Source organism: Bombus impatiens, unplaced genomic scaffold, assembly GCF_000188095.3.
Source record: "Bombus impatiens unplaced genomic scaffold, BIMP_2.2 scf_0114, whole genome shotgun sequence".
In the NCBI taxonomy this organism is placed as follows: domain Eukaryota; kingdom Metazoa; phylum Arthropoda; class Insecta; order Hymenoptera; family Apidae; genus Bombus; species Bombus impatiens.
The window spans coordinates 1,004,985-1,024,816 of NT_176533.1; the positions used below are offsets into that span (position 1 = coordinate 1,004,985).

Here is a 19,832-nt window from a genome sequence, read left to right on the forward strand (position 1 = left end):
ATTAAATATGTGCTCTTGCTATTGCACTATTCTTGAATATATTTTTAAAATATTGATAGTTGATTAATAGTTATAGTTATTTATAACATTTTATAATTATGTATTGATACCTATATATATTGTAAATATATAGCAATAATCGTCGTGATTTTATACAAAACTTCTTAGGTTTATTACGCATTTTTAAAATGTATTTTAGTTATAGTACGCTTGGTATAAAAAGTATTTTAACATGACATTGCAAGTGGAATTCAAAGATAGAAATGGGTCTTTTAAAAATAGTTTATAAGTTGACGAAATTTTATTAAAAAGGACGAAAAATAATTGTTAGAACTACCAATGTTTTAATATCACAACAATATTTTTAAAATTATAAAGAATTTCAAAGTCAAAAAAAAGGATAATTTTAGTTATATGGAATCGACAACATATTGAATATTAAAACTGTCCTTTTGTAAAAATAAAAAATGTGATATATTGTGCCCTTCCCTTGTAGCCTTCAATTATAATAGTATTATAATTGATCACTCTAATATAACAGCCAAAATTCTATCCATACTTATCCTATGTCGTCATTTATTTCAGTTCGGAAATTTAACTTGTGATCCATGGACTCCCTGGTGCCGCAAAGCCCGCGAAGTCCTCACACACGCAAGTTATTATTTTATTATCCGAATAAAAAATATTTAATAGGATGTGTATTTATTTATAATAAACCTCTCTTCTTTAAATCTAAATCTTGTTAATGAGCAATTGATTGAATGTTTCAAATATACATATGTCAAACACATTATGGATTAAAATTTTGAGTTAAATCTTGGGTATGCATAGCAACAAAAGATTATTTAAAGGGAATCCATGGTAGACAAAAGATCAAGAAGCAGTCTTAGAGTAAAAGATATCAAGTATGTAAATGAGATAGAGAGATAAGTATTTTATATTTTTAATATAATGTATCTATGTAAAATTCTTTATAACTCAAAGAACAACCTTCATTTCTTGTTCTATGTTTTTTTATCGTTTTGATATCTAAAGCCCATCCTATAAATAATCCTCCATATATTTTGTGACACCCTGTGCGATCGAGAAAAGCGACTTTAGGAATGCTTGGATGTCGCTCGAATGAACGCACTGAGCACTGAGATCCCGGATTGTCGGGCACCGATTGACGTCACCGATAGGCGGCCAAGATGGTTGTCAATGTTGATAAGTGGTTTGGTTACACGGAGAGTCAGTAATAAATCCGCGACCGATAGGAGCCTCGTGCGAAACGAAATTATGCCTGTGAAATAGGAAATCGGCCTCCCGTTCAACGAAACATCGGGGCCGTCATCGTGGCGCGGGATGGCGGACGACGAAGAGTCGGAGCAAGAAAATTGTCGAGCCTTAGATGTCGTTCAATCCATGATTGACATCTCCGCTGAACGACTTGAAGGCTTGAGGACTCAATGTTCCACCAGCGCAGAACTGACTCAACAGGAAATTCGAACGCTCGAGGTACCTTGAAGAGAGCGCGATCCTTTCAATCCTTCCCTAATTTATCCTTTATTACATTCAGCACGGTTGCCTTGACCTCGCGAAGGGTTGCTTTCTGATTGTCAACAAGTTGCAAATATATTTCTTTATCGTCTTGAAATTTGTATTTATGTGTCTGCTGACGATTTATCATAATGAATATTTCTAAAGCTTTTTCCCTTTGAAAGTAATCTTCTGCTACTTTTTTTTACTATGTATTCTTTACTGGTAATGATTTCAATACAAATTAAGGAATTGTGCTTTATATATTTTAGAGTAGGATGTCTTTCGAGTTGTTGAAAAGATTTGTCTGATATTTTTTAAATCAATCTTTTAACCACTCCATAATAAGAAGGATTTTTAAATAGTTCATGACTTAAAAATCAATGATTAAGAAGCATTTTTGGTAATCATAAAATTAAACCAAAATTGTAATGAAGTTATTTAATTTACTATTAAAGGAGATGCAAATTGTATGTTCTTTTATTTGTTTTTTGTTATTTATATGAATGTAATATGTTTTAGGGAAAACTTATCAAATTATATTCAAAGCAACTTGTAACCAAAGCCAGAATGGCTTTAGAAGAATCATTGCCTGCAGAGATGAAACAATATCCATCCTTGCAGCAATGGTTAAGAGTAGTGGGTCTTACTCAAGAATCTATTCAGGTACAAATAAATTTTTAGAAACATGAGATTCTTATTCTTATTTAAATAGTTATTGAGATTTTTTTTTATTTTTACATCATTAACAAATTTTAGATGATTTGTTCTAAAGCTAACTCACTTGAAGCTCTTCAAGAAAAATCTGAGCATGAGTTAGGTACTATGTTGGGAGAAACAACTATTAAACATGAGGAAGAATTACGTAGACTGTGTAGAGCATTGCACAATCTTCGTCGATATATGGGTAATGATTTATTTGATTAATATAATATTTAATAAAATTATTATTATAAATATATATTGAGATATATATACATATTTTATATAACACTTTATTTAGACGTTCTCCTGAAAGGAGATATGGATAACAGTGATATGAATTTATATTGGGATTCTTGGGATAGACCTCATTTACGTACTGGAGCGTCTCCTAGGCCAGCAAGATCACGTACGACAAGGTGCTCTGTTCCTTCAGAAGACAGCATTCCATATCATAATAATAACAACAATCTTAACAGTGATATATTAGCACAAGCTTCTTCCGTTACATCCTTATCTTCAACTAGTCCTCCTTCCACACCTCTTTTACAAAGGCCAGGACGTGGTAAGTGTTTCTTATTTTTCCTAATTTATACAGTTGTAAAAAATGTTCTTTTTTCCAAACAGGAATTAAATTTCCAACAACTCCACCTCCTTGCAAAAAACATCAAATAGGTTTACAAAATACAATATCACAACCAGAAGTGTTTCCTTTAACTAAGTCAAAGTCTCATGAATCACAATTAGCAAACCGTCTTGAAAATGGAGATACAGCTTCAAGGTAATAATTACATTTTTAGTAACATGGTCCTTTTCCTTTTTTAAAGGAAAGTTATATGTATTATCTTCACAGTTGTGGAAATGATTCTGTTGGTTCTGTCGGGAGAAGAAATCGTTTGCCTACAGAATCAGGATCTTGCAGTAGTAATGCAGACATTACAGGGGAAAATCTCTTGCTAAATAGTAATAGTCCTGTTAAGTCACCACCTTATTCTAGTGCTGAAAGTGATGATAACAGTTTTAAGGGAACAGGTAAATATAATCCTTCATTTTAGAAATTTTATGTTGTTAAATGAATATTAGAAATTGTTTTTATTTATGGTAGTAACAAGTCTCCAAGTGCCAAAGTCACCGCGTACTCCGACTGTAACCCGGGGAATGGGCCATATAATTGCCCACCGCTTTACCAAAACGTTTAAAATGATGACAACCTGCGACTACTGCGATAAGCAGATGTTTATAGGCACAGGTTTGAAATGCAAAGAATGTAAATACAAATGTCATCGAGATTGCGAATCCAAAGTACCACCTTCTTGTGGCCTACCTCAGGAACTCTTTGACGAGTTTAAAAGAACCGTACAAGGCGACGGTATATATATGTCTTTTTCAATTTAATTTTATCGTTTCTTACAAATTCCTTTTCAGAATGTTTTGTAAATTTTAATTTTTAGGTATGGTAAATGTTTCTCCAATATTAAGCAAGCCTGGTATAACATCTCCCAATCATCATAATTCAAATTTATTGAGCTCTTTAAATCGAAGGGATCGAAAACGATCGCATCCACATTCTTCTATGAATATACCTTTTCAGGTATGTTAACCTCTTGCCTTACGATTTAAGTTCCAATATCGCGTGCCATAAACAACAACAAGGTCGGACACACGTCGAGCTATTTCACGGTTTGGCTGAGCGTTTGAAGTTGTGCAAATCCCACATGTCTTTTAATATGTAAATACATGTGTAAGGTACAACTAATTTTTTTTGCAAGATGTTTGATAAATAATTACTATCAATTGATCATTGAACAAGATATATTTATTATCTTGAAATGAATAATAAATCAATAACGTCGACGTACCACCTCTCACACGTGTTGTTTATGTTTGGCCCGATCAACGTACCACGTCTCTCACACGATATTGTAGGTTAAAAGGTTAATGATATAATTTTAATTTTTTCTTTCTTTTTTTTAGGGCGCGGATTCTAGTTCAAATACCTCGAGCTGTAACAGCTCAACGCCTTCTAGTCCAGCTTTGCTACCTGCCAATACTAGCCAAACCCCACAGGCACCTGCCAAACAACAGTTTCATTTTCCAGGTAATTACTTCATAATATTCATTGCAATAGATGGCAAATTTATGATATCTTACTTGTAGATGTTGTGCTCAATGAGAAAGGAGGTGTTACATTAGAGACTCATCGACTCGAAGGTACAACCATGTCAAGTGATAGTGAAAGAACTGTGAGTGTTTCTGGATCTGGTAGTGTTAGCACAGATTCCGAGCGAACACCGGTTAGAGTTGATTCGCAAGATTCTCAAGTCTCGGATGGAGAACCAGGAGATAGTCGTTGGCCACGACAGAATAGTGTATGTAATGCCAATATATTTTTGCAACATTATTATATTCTAAATCAGTTTGGACTGAGAATTGATGATTTTTATTACAGTTATCTATGCGAGAATGGGACATTCCTTATGATGAATTAAAAATTGGGGAACCTATAGGTATTGGAAGATTTGGTACAGTGTACAGGGGCTATTGGCATGGTAATGTTGCAATTAAAGTTTTAAATATGGACTACTATTTACACGATGACAAAACACTGGAAGCATTCAAATTGGAGGTAAATAAATGTCATAATAAAAAGATATCGTAATTCGAATGCTTCTATTAATATGGTATAGTGCAGTTCTATTAATTGTAAAATTTCATATAAGGTATTTTACGAGAAAGACAGCTTACTCTAACGCTTATGTATTTGCTTATATATAACATGAACTGATTGATTAATTGTAGTATGTGATTAAAGATATAATAAACTATTATCTCTAATTAAATTTTTGTTCTATGTACAAATGGTTTCATTGTACAAATACTCGTAAACATAAATATTGAAAAATCTATTATGAAATTATATTTTAATATAGAATTATTTTAATACTACTTACTGGAATTAATTGATATGCATTATTGAAATTATAGGTGGCTACATTCCGAAAAACTAGACACGAAAATCTAGTTTTATTTATGGGAGCTTGCATGAAGCCTCCGCGCTTGGCGATAGTGACTAGTATGAGCAAAGGCATGACTCTTTACACTCACATTCATTTACGTAAAGATAAATTTAATATGAACAAAACCACTATCATCGCTCAACAGATTTCTCAGGTACATAAAGAATATTATATGAATTTTTTAGTATGAAAGTTTAATTACTTTAATAATCTTTAATATGTCCTTCATTATTTAGGGAATGGGATATCTTCATGCTCGTGGTATAATTCATAAAGATCTCAAAAGTAAAAACATATTTTTAGAAAACGGAAAAGTTGTAATTACAGATTTCGGTTTGTTCAGCGTTACGAAACTTTGTTATGTAAACAGGTAAGTTCTTTACTTAGTTTTATATCGCGTGAAATGTGATTTTATATTTATCGATTTTTTTTTGATAAACAGAAAAGGAAATGCACTGAGTATACCACCTGGCTGGTTATGTTATTTAGCTCCTGAAATTGTTCGACGATTGAGACCGCAACAGAATTGGGATCAGGAAGAATTACCCTTTACAGAAGCTACCGACGTTTATGCATTTGGGTTAGTGCAAAAAGATGACATAAACTGCAATTTAAAAATATTATCCGTTTCATTAAAAAATTACTATAGGACCGTGTGGTATGAGCTTTTATGTGGAGAATGGCCATTTAAAGGACAACCTCCAGAAGCTATCATTTGGCAAGTTGGTAAAGGAATGAAGCAAACCTTAGCTAATTTGCAAGCTTCGCGTGATGTAAAGGTACAAAGCATATTCAAATATTACTTTATAAAGTTCTAATTAATTTATTTTCAAGCTTCCCTGAAAATTCATAAGTCTTTTTCTTATTTCTTATTGATTTATTTATATATTTCATAGGACATCCTAATGCTTTGCTGGTCATATCATGCAGAAAATCGGCCCGATTTTGCAAAATTGTTAACTACTTTGGAAAAGCTGCCTCGCAAAAGGTTAGCACGTAGTCCTTCTCACCCTATACATCTTTCTCGTTCTGCAGAATCCGTGTTTTGAATACATTTAAGTCTATTTAAATACACTGTTGTTCTCGTAGTGTAAATATAGAACTGTGCAAGTATTGCCAGATCTTTGTTCGTGAAAGGTAAAATAAAAATAATCACTGAAAGATTCATTCGTTTACCTCTCATTTAGGCTAACAAACGTCATTAAAATAAGCATGAAAAAAAATTAATGATATTTTATTTCTTAAGTAACATCACAGTTTGTATACAAAACATCGTTTCATCTTTCATAACAATAAATATTACGAAAATTAAGCGGGAATTCATTGTTATAAAATAAAAAAAAATACTGAATTTAATGTACTTATATGGTATATTATAACACACAAAAAGATTGAGAAACATTGTTTTTAACCACAACAAAAACTTTCATCAGTTACACATTTTTTGTAGTTCTTGTAGTTGCCTTCGAAGATACGCAGCGCGTAATTTATTTAAAGCTATCCTTTTCTTAAACATTAGCACCAAAGGCTTAGTAATTATATCTGTTATGTGAACCAATGTTCGAGTTCTCACTGTAATTAATAACTCAATTAATTTTCTCTTTATAACAAATAGAACTTCTTCATACTATAAAATAAATAAACTAACCAGCATTATTGTATATGTTGGCAAGAATATCCTGATGATCTTTAAATGTTTCTGCCATCTCATCTTCTTCTTGTACCAAAAGTTTTAGCAAATCTGTCATTGTCTAAAAAATATATAAAGATAAAATTATAATTGAAATTTACTTATAAATTAAAAATAACCAAATCTGTATTCGTCTGAAAAATATATAAAAATTAAATTACAATTGAGATTTACTTGTGGATCAAAAGTAACCAAATCCGTATTATTTGAAAACTTACTTTTAAACATGTATTTGATATTGGTGTATGAACAATTTCTAATGGAATCTCTATTACTTTCTCATTGTGAGATTGGAAACAAATTAAAGAAATCTCTTGTTCCTAAAAAATATTTTATTTAACAAACTGAAAATGTAACACAGCATTAAGATTATTTATTTATTGTTTACCTTAGTTTCTTTACTCTCTGAAAATACTGAAAATATTAAACCCACAAAACCATGATCCATTGTTTGGTAATTTGTTTGAGTTCTAATATCTGGGAAAGTATTCGTTACATGAAAATGATTCTTTTGTAATTATAATCTGTTCTCATAACAATATAAAATAATTTCTATACTGACCAAGATGTGATGGATAAACTGTGATGTGAGGATGAGAATGATACCATCCAAGAACACGCACAGGACGTTTCAATTCTTCACTTAAGCGTTCTGCTTCAGTAACAGCTTTCAACAATTGTTCAGCTGAAATTTCTACCCTGTCTTTCTTTTTGTCCAGACGTCGTAAAATAATGACAGCTATGATTTTTGCAACATCACGTACTGTCTAACATGAATTATTAATGAAGCAATATATATTTTTTTACATATATAACAAATTATATAAATATATATACTCATGAACATACATCCCCCATTAATAGACCCATTACTTCAAAGCTTTCTGTCGATAGGGCATGTTGTAAGCATACCATGTATACGTCAGTCTGTAATTCTACTTTTGACAATGTAAATGCAGACATTGTGCAAATCTCAAACTTAATTATTATTCTCAATGTTTCTTATAAATGGAGAGCCTGTAATCATATTAAACATGAGATTTGAAAGATTAACTTTTATATTAGTAACCAAAGGTAAATAGTATAATCATTCTTTTATATTTAAAAATATAAACTTTATAAACAAAAAATGAGAAGTAACCTTTAATACTATTTAAAATAAAAACAAACTTAAAACCAATTATCATTCATATTGTTATTCCAATGTTTATACTTTCAATTATTCCTTTTAACAAACTTATGAAATAATTATTGTTTTATTAATGTTGAAAATCACTAAAGTTTGCATACGAATTACACGCATATATATATTTATGCAAATCTTCGGAACGGAAATAACAATATTGTTTAAATTCTCGTATTTTTTAAACTTTTATATATTATTATGCAAATTATATTTCGTGAAATATTAAAATGTTCAAACTAAACTTTGTCACTAATTATGCATCGATGTGCACTTATTACTCTAAGTGGAATCCCCTTTCGCATTTGGAAAATGTGACAGCCAAGGTAGGTGGCGTTAAACGACGTTTCTTTTCCAATAAATATAATCTGTACATATGAAAAGTAAATATGCATGTATACCACGTGGAAATATACATCATATACATATGTATATTTTAAAATCGATGAAATTTGCTAAATTGAAAGTATATAAAAGATTTAAAACGAGTGAAAAAGTTATAATTGTAGAAGTTATTTTATTACAAAAATATTACATCTTTCTTTTTAAATGAACAAGGTAAAATTATTTTAATAAGAGAGATCAATCGTAAAAGAATAGAACATTAAAAAATATTTCACTCGTTAATTATAAATGGTAATTCAAATACATTGATTATACAAGTTCCGCCTAACTTCTGCATTTTAAATATTTCTGTAATTTGTAGACATACAGAAAAAATTTTGTTTATAATGTTACAAAGGGGACTGTAGCGTATCATATCAATAATTCTTTCTTTCTTTTTTTAAATGGGGGATTTTCGAAGATTCCAAAATTCCTATTTTTTTAATTGAACTATATGTCTTTGTATATATCAATATATACCAATTGATGTTCTTTTTCATTCTCTATAAAAGAAGTATATTAAAAGTAAGTACTTGTATTTGAGAAGAATTAGTTTGAAAGATATTTTAATTTTAATTTTGTGAAACTTATGGAAGATAAGAAAAATATAAATGCAGGAGTATTATTTTCAGGTATTAAAAGTATTGTCTTCTTTATCTTTCATACGTTAGATTTTCTGAAATTAAAATATTTTTTAAATAGATCATTTCCAAATTGAAATATCCTAATACGTTTTAATTAAACATCAATTTAAAAAAATAAGAATCTTGATATTTTAAGAAATATGATTTGAAAAACAATTTTTGCGCCATTATACTTATCTTTTTGAAATAAATAATGTTTTTCCTTGAAATTTGTTTGATTCATCAAGAACAAATGGTATTTAAAGTCTGCTTAGGCAGAACACCCTGTGCATTTTACCTAATGCTCATTAAAAATTGTAGCATATTATTAACAATATTTATTATTATATCTATAAATATTGGTAAGAATAGTCTTTATTTTTTATAAATCTTAATTTTTTATTTTTCTCTTAATATTAACAATATATTGAAATTTAAATTGAAGAACAGTTTACTTTTAAAAAAGGACTATACACAATAGACATATATGTAATTCTCTACGTGCTCGTATTTTATTTTATATAATCATTTTATAGAATCGAATTATAAAAAGCTATTGAATAAAATATCATATATTCGTTTTAAAGAATTTAAAAATAAATTAAATTAACGGGATTAAATGTTTCCTGCACTGCTTGCTATAGATTACTTTACTTCAAGGCGAATTACGATTCATAACAACTTAATATTCAACAATTTTCGTCAAATTTTTAAGAGTACCTGGAGAAGCATTTCGTGTACGTTTGATAATTATTAAGTTATAATGATTAATAATGAACACATTTTACGGAAATAACGTTTCGTTAAATCGGTTATACAGTTGAGCAAATATAAGTTTGCAAAGATGAAATGTCGGAAATGTGCCTAACTTTCAGAGCTGACGATACATGCAACGATCAATAACATTCAATTAATTTTTTATTAATAAATGACTGATAGAATGGCTAGTAGGGAAACATCAATTAATTCGAAAAACTCGGATGACCACAGTGTCGAGGTTCGTAAATTTGCAATGAAATACTCCAAATTTTCATAACTGCTTTTAACAATATGCACTATAAGTCCATAATTTTTATTATTCAATCTTTCATCCAATAATATTACACAAACAATGAAATAAAATTTTAATTCAATAAAATTTCATATTTCAATTCATACACTTAGAAAGAATCATTATTGTACATCTGAAAATCTTATATATATAGTAATTATTCTATATATGCACATATTATATTAAAGATTACATGCATATCATAGTAATGTAATTTTAATAGTAAGTGTTCAGCATTCAATATGTGCTAATATAAATTTGAATTTATATTTTAGACATTGGCAGAAGTCTTCAGGTGTTTCATTTGTATGGAAAAATTGACAGATGCACATCTTTGTCCCCATTGCAGTAAATTATGTTGTTATACGTGTATCAGGAGGTGGTTGACAGAACAACGTTCACAATGTCCTCATTGTAGAGCTTCCTTGCTTTTACACGAATTAGTTAATTGTAGATGGGTTGAAGAAGTAACACAGCAGCTTGATACACTTCAAGCTGTTGGTATTTCAAACTCTAGGCATGATGATTCCAGTAGAGACAGGTATTTGTAATTTTAGGCTTATAGTTCTTTGTTAGTTTAGTAATTAATAACTATATATTATTATATAGTAATAACTATGTATTTTTTAAACAGGTGTACTGTGCATCGTGAAAAATTGTCTGTTTATTGCTGGACTTGTCGTAGATGCATATGTCATCAATGTGCTCTTTGGGGTGGTACCCATTCAGGACATACTTTCAAGCCATTAGAAGAAGTTTATGATCAACATGTTACACAAATAAAGGCAGAAGTAGGTCAATTAAAGAGAAGATTGATGGAGTTAATAAGTCTTGTTCAAGAAGTGGTATGTGTAAATTTCATCCAGTATATTGAATATTATAAAATCAAAGTGTTATTTTATATTTAATGTTTTACTAGGAACGAAATGTTGAATCTGTAAGAGCTGCAAAAGATGAAAGAGTTAGAGAAATTAGAAATGCGGTTGAATTGATGATAGCACGTTTAGATTCTCAGTTAAAAGCTAAATTGTTAACATTAATGGGTCAAAAGAATTCTTTGACATTAGAAACAGAACAGCTAGAGGCTTTATTGCAAGAAGTAGAACATCAATTGCACACTTGTACTCGTTCCGAACTTATAATTAAAAGTACAGATCTTTCGCGGATGATACATCAAGTACGAAAGAAACCGATGACAAGTTTTGTTACTGCTCCTGTTCCAGCTGATTTTCATAGGTTTCATATTTATTCTTTATGCTTCTATGCAATGTAAGACCAATGTCAAGAAAATATCAATGTTTAATAATAGTTTACTATTTTAGCGAAATCGTTCCGGGATATGATAGTGCTACATTTGCAATGCAAAATTTTACACAATTGCAGTTAAAAGCAGATCCAGTATATTCTGCGCCCTTACACGTGAATGGATTATGCTGGAGGTTAAAAGTATATCCTGATGGAAATGGTGTTGTACGCGGAAATTATTTATCTGTTTTTCTAGAACTAAGTGCAGGTTTACCGGAAACATCGAAGTACGTAAAGATAATTTTATTTTTAATTACGTTTTAGTCAAAAATTATTTTTCCAGGTATGAATATCGAGTTGAAATGATTCATCAAGGATCTCGAGATACAAGTAAGAACATCGTTCGAGAATTTGCTTCTGATTTCGAAATCGGTGAATGCTGGGGCTACAATAGATTTTTCAGATTAGATTTACTTGCAACCGAGGGTTATTTAAATACTGAATTGGATACTCTTATATTACGGTAAGTTAAATATGTGATATTTCTTCTTTGTCACAATACTGTGTAATTATAACATGAAAATCAATAACAGGTTTCAAGTACGTCCACCAACATTCTATCAGCGTTGCAGAGATCAACAATGGTATATCAGTCAATTACTTACAGTCCAGAATCAATATGCCACTCAAATTAATGAATTGAAAGAGGTACTATGCAGCTTTGAAATATTCAATTGTATATTTGTACATACCTCATCACATACACTTTTTTGTAGAGATTAGCAATTGAAATATCGCGAAATGCTATGGCTGCAACCAGAGTACCTAGTGGAGCAACATTGTGTGGGTCAACATCAAATGTGACATCTATAATGATGCAGCAACAGTCACAAGCTGTTGGTGATCCATTACTTAATTCCAATTCTACACGTTCAGCTGAAACATATCAAAATGGCACATCTACAAGGTAAATTATTATCTTCCTTCTAATTGACATCTTCAAAGTTGTGAGAAACAATGTTTTAAGACCTGAACAATTTTATGTTGTTTATATAGTAGATCAGTACAAAACGTTCTGCCTGGTGGAGGTAACAGTGGTATTTTATCAGATCAATTATTGCCCTTGTGTGAATTGGGAGAACCTTCAAATATGCGTGCTCTTGGTTCCTCTTCAACGTTATCTTCTATTTCGTCCAAAACAAGCTTAAAACAACACAGAATAAATAACTTAAGCGTTGTTGAAGCTGAACCGCCTGGTATGCATAGTACAAACGATAGTTCTGTAGGAGATTGTCCAGCTACGAGTACTCACTCTCCACCTCCTTCATATTCTTCGCCGACAGTGCTTAATCAACAACAACTAAATCTCCTGTCTAGTAGCAGCAGTAGTGATAGTGGAGTAAGATATTGAAATTAACAAATTTTTGAATAATTTAATTTATATTGAATTTATATACTATTTAAATTGACTATTAATATTTATATATAGGAATTAAGTGAACATGATATATATTTGGATGAATGCGAACATAATGAACCACATCTAACCCTTCTGGATGACAATTCTAATGACGAGAATGATGTAGATGATGAAACAATGTCAGGTATACATTGATACCATTCTACTAAACATGATATCCATAATTTGTAATATCAGATTATTCAAGCAAGCTTGATTTCTTATATTATTTTACATCATATAACATTGCAATATAATGTACTAATGTACTGAACTAGGTACAAGTTCAAACAGAGGTTCTGTAGATGATATGCAGAGACATAGACAATGGGAAAGCAAGTTAGATAAAGGTGTCGAAAATGAAAAACCCACGAATGAGAAACCAGACGAAGATTTTGTGAAAGAGAATCCTACTCCCCATACTCCCAATCACTTTCAAGCAGTTGCATAGGAAATTCTCCGTCTTTTTCTTTTTTAATTATTCTCCGTCCCTTTATGTTTGATTCTATAACAAAAAATAAATATTCCTGTATACGTATTATGTTAGTTCAAGTTACAGAAACTTGATCTTAATTTATTCATAAATCTAATGGATTTTGCTTTATAACTTCTATCAATTGCGATACATAGTTGTATATGCATTTCTCAGTATATTTATTAATAAAAAGATATTTTTAATATGATTATGTTTGCAGGAGAAAACGACGTAGAAGTTGCAGAATCATTGACACCGTGGATTCAGAATAAGCAACGTACAAAGCAGCAGAGTAATCGAGAGGGTACAGGAGATATTCGGAGGTATGTTATTGAAATTCAAGTATAGCTATAATTATGCTTTACAAAATAATTTTTAACAGTTTAATTTGCCATTACAGATTAGGCGGGAATGATAGTTTAGAAGATGAGATTATGTTGCAGCTATTCAAAATACAAGATCGAAATTCTGCTTGGAGTTCACTATGCTTTAATCAACATGTAGATGATAACTGTGATTCAAGAACGTCTTTAGCAGCTTTACAACACCATAATTCCAATCCTTTACAACCAGAACATGACTCAACGTCTAATGATCAATTTACTGACAAACGTTCCACGTGTTCCTCGCATCTATGCCAGCCACAAATGATGTGCAGTGGTAGACCAAAATTAAGTCAATTATCTAATATCTGTCAGCAAGAAGTTTCCGGATTAATTGCTTGCGGAAGTCAGACAAGATCTGAACCTGCAACTCGCTCAAATTCAATAGACTGTGAAAAAGAACTTCCAAATATATCTGTCGCTAATAAAATTAATCACGAGGTAGAAACATCCAGATCTGATTTGATAGTGCCAAATGGTAAGTAAAATATGTTATACAATATGTTATACATTCAGTAAAATATGTTATACATTTATACACGATTTATGTCTTTATTCATATATACATATATAATCATTTGAAATACATACTGTTTCAGTATTATTGGATAGCAATAAAATTATGTCGAAGCATTTATTATCGCGACGACAATCTTCACCGTCATCGTCTGCTAACGTTAATATTATAAATAATGAAAATAACAAAATATTTGAATTCGAACAATTGCTGGAGACCATTCAATTGTCTTCGATGTTTCAAAAGGACACTGCCAGTTGTTTCAATAAATTAAGGTATCTATCATTTCTAATTATTTTAAAAAATGATATTTAACAAAATTGCATTTTTTAATACCTTAAAACTATTAATAGGAAAAATATTCCGTTAGAGGGAAAATCTAATGGTTGTGTCACTACCACTATCAAATCTACTCCACTTTCATTAGGACATGATGTTCCATTATCGTCCACAAGCAATGCAGTAACAGATTCTATACCGAGTCCCAACAATTACAGCTGGGCACCAGCGCTGTATCAACACAAACACGGTTAGTATAATCATTTATATATAATAATATTAAATGAATATTAAATCATTAAGATGATTTTACTTCAGGTCAGAAGAATGTTTTAGAGACTACCATGCCAGCATCTTCTAATGATTCTTCCAATAAATGTACCGCGGAGAAGTAAATACAATTTACTATTTTGTTAATAAAATATTACTTATACTTCTTAATTTTATAAATATAGTATATTTAAAAACATAAAATGATATTATTATTGTTACAGATCGTTAGAAGAAACTAACTCGTGAAATTCATTTGAATTGCATCTGTGACACCTAACATTACAAATGTTCTGTGATTTTTTTTATTTATCTAAACGTTATGTTAACTAATATTATTAAAAGTAATAGAACGATAGTAAGAACAGTAAGATTTGGAGACCTGATATTTCAATATTTTGATGTGGTAAGTGAAATACTTTATTAAAATCAATATTTTGCAGCAGGTGCCAAATACTATTAAAAAGTATAAGATATTGCATGTATCATTCACGATTATATAAGAGTGATTCAGTATTTGCTGTAAAACAACTTCTTTAAACCGTAGTCGAACATTAGTAATACAAAACCCATTTTTTTCAGTTTAGAAGGTATATATAAAAAAATATGCTATGTATATAAAATATATCCAAATCTAAGTAAACTTAGGCTCCAATATTAATATATTCTATAGTCAAAATACTCAATACGTTTATCTCTGCAGATGGTTATGGTGTTACAAGTATTATGAGAACAAATTTTATATTATTTTTATGTGATTGCTTGTGATTATACATAAAGCGAGCACAGCCCATGACAGTGGAATAAAATAAAGAATATAACTAATTATATATCCATTATTATTCTACCTATTATGTACTTACTATAAGTACGTAAAAAAGGAGTCTTATTGTGTCGACACGTTAGAGACTTATGTATAAAAAGTATAAGTTAATTACTGTTTGCAGTTCAAGCTTTGGCGTTTATTACATTTACATAATAAAATGTCATTAAAACACAAACCACTTCTTACTCATCACATATAACAAATACATTCGTACACATCTATATCACATATGAATGGGGTCGAGAGTTAGAAGTAGCTTAATGTTTTCAGGATGCTTATACATTATTACTTTATCTAAGCTGTTAATAGTATACATAAAACAGCGATTAAGATATACAATAGTGCGTACAAATATTTTGTATGCTTTACAAAATCTTTTACATGTATTGTTCTTTATTTTCGTCTATTTACGAGACTTATCCAAAATTATTTAGGCATGTCAAAAGTTATTTAAAGTAAAGAAACTCAATAATGGACCATACAGCAAATAAAAATGATTGTTTTTTATTAATATTTTTTTATGAAAATATTACCTTTTTTAGTATTATATGTGGAATATGCAATAAGAAAAAGATATTTGTTTTATCTTACTATTATCTTGTATTAGAGCTAAGGAAAATAGATTGTTAAGTGGTACTGTATATCATTCCATTTTGCATGTATGTAACAAGTAATTCATTGCAAATTTTTTCATCTTCTGGATATTCTCTTGCTTTCTCTTCATTTGGTATATAATGAGCACCACTGAATTTATAAAAGTACCTGCCAATTGCGTGATGATGTATCCATCCTGGATTAGAAGCCAACTCTAAATTTTCTAATAATAAATTCATATGTATTATTTAAACATATTCTGTTTTTTTTTCTTTATAAGTGAATAATAAGTAATATATTACCTTGTGCCACATAATGGCATGACCCATCATCAACAAATATGTTATAAAATGGTTGACCTGGACCATCCACTAATCCACCTACGTTCATTTCATTCATCCATTCTGTAGTCGCTGTACAATAGGTGTCCCATCCTGTTATTACACACATGTATCCATGTATTTTATGTTTCATTATCAACCCTATCGCATATTTTACGTTTGGATCTCTTCTTTTTGGCTCTACTTCTTCCTGAATAAAATACATGCAACTTATAAATTTTTGTAATAAGCTGATATTATTTGAAAATCTTGACATATATTATTGATGATCTTACTTTAGATTCTAACTGCTTCTGATATGATTGGAAAATATGGACATTAAATGTCTGTAATATTAGATTTGCCTGTCCTCTTGACATTAACTCTAAATCCTAAAATTTCTTATGTAGATGAAAACTAATTTTTCGTAACAGATATTAATTTCATAAAATACCTCTGGTATGTTTTCTAATTTCTTCACTAATTCACTTAAGTCCATGAATTGTGAGATATATATTCGACCTAGTTGCAAAATCGTATTTGCGTCATTGGGTTGTATCATGTATTGGAGTTCAAGAGCAGAACGTAACCTTGCAATTCTACCGTTTATATGAGTATGTTGCCTAGCAGCTATTTCCAAATTATTTGCCATTCTTGTTACTACCTGTTAAGAAGTATTACTGTACATATTAAATATTCAAAGAACAACAGAAAGAAAAAATTTTCAGGTCAAAGAAAATGTATAAACCTCTATAGGAGTTGCCGCCTCGTGAATATTATATTTTTCTATTGGACATCTTGAAACACCACCAATTCGAGGACAATTCCTCTTAGTTAGAAATTGACCACCATTGAAAACATCAATATAAAAATTTTCCGTATCCTTAAATTGTGGTCCACTAAAATAAAACATGTAATAATATCTAAAAAAAATATAGTATAGATAAAATAAAAAATCAAATGCTTATTGCATTAAGATTATCAGATTCATATAAATCTGAAATATATATTATTATTTTATTTGTTTATTCTTCATCTATATACCACTGTATGTGTGTAGATATATATAAGTCTTATTTCTAACATATAAACCATTACAACTAAAACTTAAAACTTAATATAAATTAACTTAACTCAACTTAACCCTATACAAGTTCTGAAATATGTATAATTATATTAATTGTACCCATATTATTTGTAAACTTACTATGTTTCTTTCCAACGTAGCAAAAAATGAGATGGGAAACTAACAGGTTCACAGTGTATGCCAAGTCTTCGAGCAACACTTTCAAATACTATTGCTAAAGTTATAGGAATTCCCCGTCTACGTTCCAAAACCTAGATGAAAAGTTGTAAATATTACATTTATTTTATAATATGAAGTTACATGTTACCTTTTCTACTTTTTATAATATTTATAACTTACACGATCTATGAATGAATTTTCCGATGAATAATACATTTCACTGTTTCCATAGAATCCTAACCTTTTAAATAATACTTCGCATAATGCATCTGTTAGTTGTCTCGTTTCTGTAACATCCCACTGGTTGTCACCAATAATATTATTTTTCCAAAAGTTAAATCTTTCAGTTGGAATTGAAAATATAGTATGATTTGGATATTGTTCTCTGAGCAGCTCTTTAGTTTGTTCTGCAATACTATCTAATGTTGATGATATTGCAATATATGACACATGTCTTTCTGGTTGACTCCATTGTGCCACAATAGTTGCACCACGTTCTAAGGTCTGTTGTTTTGGTGGTAAAGATAGAAATTTTTTCCATTCATCCTTCAAATGGGTTTGTTTCAAATATCGAACAATTTTAAGAGCATAATACCTATGTGTTAAATTGCTGACTCTGAAAAGGTTTATAATAACATCATTATCCAGAATTCTAAGACAAAAATACCTTATATTCATATACTTACATAGCGGGATGTTTGATTAAGTTAATAAGTTCATCTACCAGAAAATAATAAGCTAAAGGATGAGCACCTTCTTCTGGACAAAATAAAGGATCAAACTCTTTAAATTCCGAATTAGATAATTCTTGCATTCTATAATGTTTACTGGACATAGAAGATAAAAGAGAAAGCAATTTTATTCTAGTACTCAAGCTACTCTTTATTTCCTCCTTCCAATTTATCATTCGATGATCCAACTCGTCATTTGTTTGATATATTTCTCTCAAATGTGGCCATCTGTTATTAAAAAATAATATTATTGATAATAAAAATAATATCGAATGTTTTAAATAAGATCAGTTGAAAAGTTATTTAAATTATGTTCAGAAAAGATTTTATCTTGTAACAATCAAAGAAAATATTTCTAACTGGGACATTCTGTATTTATAGTGTTTACAATCTATACTTATAAATAGTACATAAATAAGAATTTATATCTCGAACTTTTAAATAATAATTTGCGTTTCTGGCTTGCTAGTACAAAAATAATTTATTTGATCTATTCAAAATAAGTAGTCATAATCGTTCAAAGGACACAAAGGACGTGTGTAATTCACTCAATTTTTATTTGAACAATAATAACTTTGAAAAATAGCGATATACCTTTGAAAAAATTTTGTCTTCCAAAGTTTATTATTTTCATTGACAATTTTGTACAAACTCCTGCAGCTCAAACTGAAATGAACGATATCTGAAAAGCTAAGTCGTTCATCTTCCAAAATGTGCACAATTACCTCCCCAGGTAATACGATTATTGCGTCACTTGACATTTCTTATAATTTCCTTTTCTAACGTGCGATTAAACTAAATCTCCTATACGTAAAATATCATCAACAAATTGAACGAAACACATTCCCAATATATGTCTGCCATTACATTAGCTTAATGACAGAAGTTTTCTACACTCGAGAACACTCAAATTGACACCTTCATAAAGAAACGTGGACAAGGAGGAAAATTCTTACTAATACCGCTGCTTACAGATAAAATACTACCACCGCGGTAATGGCAATAGTCGGCCAGTCAGTATTGCACGAGTCACGAGTATTAACCAATAGGAACAACATTCTTTTCTAAACTAATACAAGAACTTCCAATAGTAGCTCTGTATTAAAATACACGGTTTATAAACTAATAAACAAACTGCGAATATTAATGAGAAATTTATATATGTAAAAATTTATAACATAGTATGCAGAAATATATAAAATATCTAGTGTAAAATATTTAGATTCCACTTCTTTAGTTATATTCGTAAAAATTGTATGAATATCAACAGTTTTCTAGTAACAGATGTATGTATATCTTTTATTCTCACATATGTACGT

The 19,832-nt window shown here is 29.9% G+C and overlaps 4 protein-coding genes across 13 annotated transcripts; 2 read left to right on the top strand and 2 right to left on the bottom strand.

Annotated features, from left to right (window-relative positions):
* Positions 1-1,344: 1,344 nt before the first annotated feature.
* LOC100743059 (kinase suppressor of Ras 2) lies at positions 1,345-6,404 on the top strand. Its single transcript, XM_012380895.3, has 16 exons — positions 1,345-1,497; positions 2,041-2,184; positions 2,278-2,425; positions 2,522-2,785; positions 2,848-3,001; positions 3,074-3,252; positions 3,326-3,589; positions 3,672-3,811; positions 4,195-4,318; positions 4,378-4,589; positions 4,670-4,846; positions 5,206-5,391; positions 5,474-5,607; positions 5,680-5,817; positions 5,887-6,016; positions 6,134-6,404. The coding sequence occupies exons 1-16, from the start codon at positions 1,345-1,347 to the stop codon at positions 6,284-6,286; spliced, it is 2,700 nt and encodes an 899-aa protein (XP_012236318.1). The 3' UTR covers positions 6,287-6,404.
* Positions 6,405-6,588: 184 nt separating this feature from the next.
* On the bottom strand, positions 6,589-8,456 carry LOC105680260 (lys-63-specific deubiquitinase BRCC36). 4 transcript variants are annotated; one of them, XM_033318778.1, is made up of 7 exons: positions 8,355-8,456; positions 7,777-7,944; positions 7,490-7,694; positions 7,316-7,404; positions 7,146-7,247; positions 6,886-6,988; positions 6,589-6,809 (listed from the first exon to the last, which is right to left on the bottom strand). In XM_033318778.1, exons 2-7 carry the CDS (start codon positions 7,888-7,890, stop codon positions 6,667-6,669), a joined length of 756 nt encoding a protein of 251 aa, XP_033174669.1. In that variant the 5' UTR covers positions 7,891-7,944; positions 8,355-8,456; the 3' UTR covers positions 6,589-6,666. The 4 variants fall into 4 exon arrangements, with proteins under 4 accessions (XP_033174669.1, XP_033174668.1, XP_012236322.1 ...); XM_033318777.1 differs by having other exon boundaries at positions 8,139-8,445; XM_012380899.2 differs by having other exon boundaries at positions 8,069-8,445.
* A 1,268-nt stretch (positions 8,457-9,724) lies between these two features.
* Positions 9,725-15,916, top strand: LOC100743177 (E3 ubiquitin-protein ligase TRIM37). 6 transcript variants are annotated; one of them, XR_001101978.3, is made up of 17 exons: positions 9,727-10,114; positions 10,444-10,709; positions 10,803-11,013; positions 11,088-11,404; positions 11,491-11,700; positions 11,757-11,936; positions 12,007-12,121; positions 12,190-12,380; positions 12,470-12,812; positions 12,903-13,017; positions 13,568-13,670; positions 13,748-14,208; positions 14,330-14,522; positions 14,601-14,776; positions 14,845-14,917; positions 15,021-15,202; positions 15,379-15,916. XR_001101978.3 is itself a non-coding variant. In XM_012380890.3 (17 exons), exons 2-17 carry the CDS (start codon positions 10,046-10,048, stop codon positions 15,043-15,045), a joined length of 3,048 nt encoding a protein of 1,015 aa, XP_012236313.1. In that variant the 5' UTR covers positions 9,728-9,854; positions 9,938-10,045; the 3' UTR covers positions 15,046-15,916. The 6 variants fall into 6 exon arrangements, 5 of the variants coding, with proteins under 5 accessions (XP_012236315.1, XP_024220703.1, XP_033174666.1 ...); XM_012380890.3 differs by having other exon boundaries at positions 9,728-9,854; positions 9,938-10,114; positions 15,021-15,916; XM_012380891.3 differs by having other exon boundaries at positions 9,728-9,854; positions 9,993-10,114; positions 15,021-15,916.
* Positions 15,731-19,497, bottom strand: LOC100743298 (F-box only protein 21). Of its 2 annotated transcripts, XM_003486542.4 has the most exons (9): positions 19,108-19,496; positions 18,469-18,741; positions 17,963-18,398; positions 17,744-17,874; positions 17,285-17,435; positions 16,991-17,200; positions 16,833-16,928; positions 16,519-16,747; positions 15,731-16,439 (listed from the first exon to the last, which is right to left on the bottom strand). In XM_003486542.4, exons 1-9 carry the CDS (start codon positions 19,272-19,274, stop codon positions 16,249-16,251), a joined length of 1,884 nt encoding a protein of 627 aa, XP_003486590.1. In that variant the 5' UTR covers positions 19,275-19,496; the 3' UTR covers positions 15,731-16,248. The 2 variants fall into 2 exon arrangements, with proteins under 2 accessions (XP_003486590.1, XP_033174667.1); XM_033318776.1 differs by lacking the exon at positions 16,833-16,928 and having other exon boundaries at positions 19,108-19,497.
* Positions 19,498-19,832: the final 335 nt, after the last annotated feature.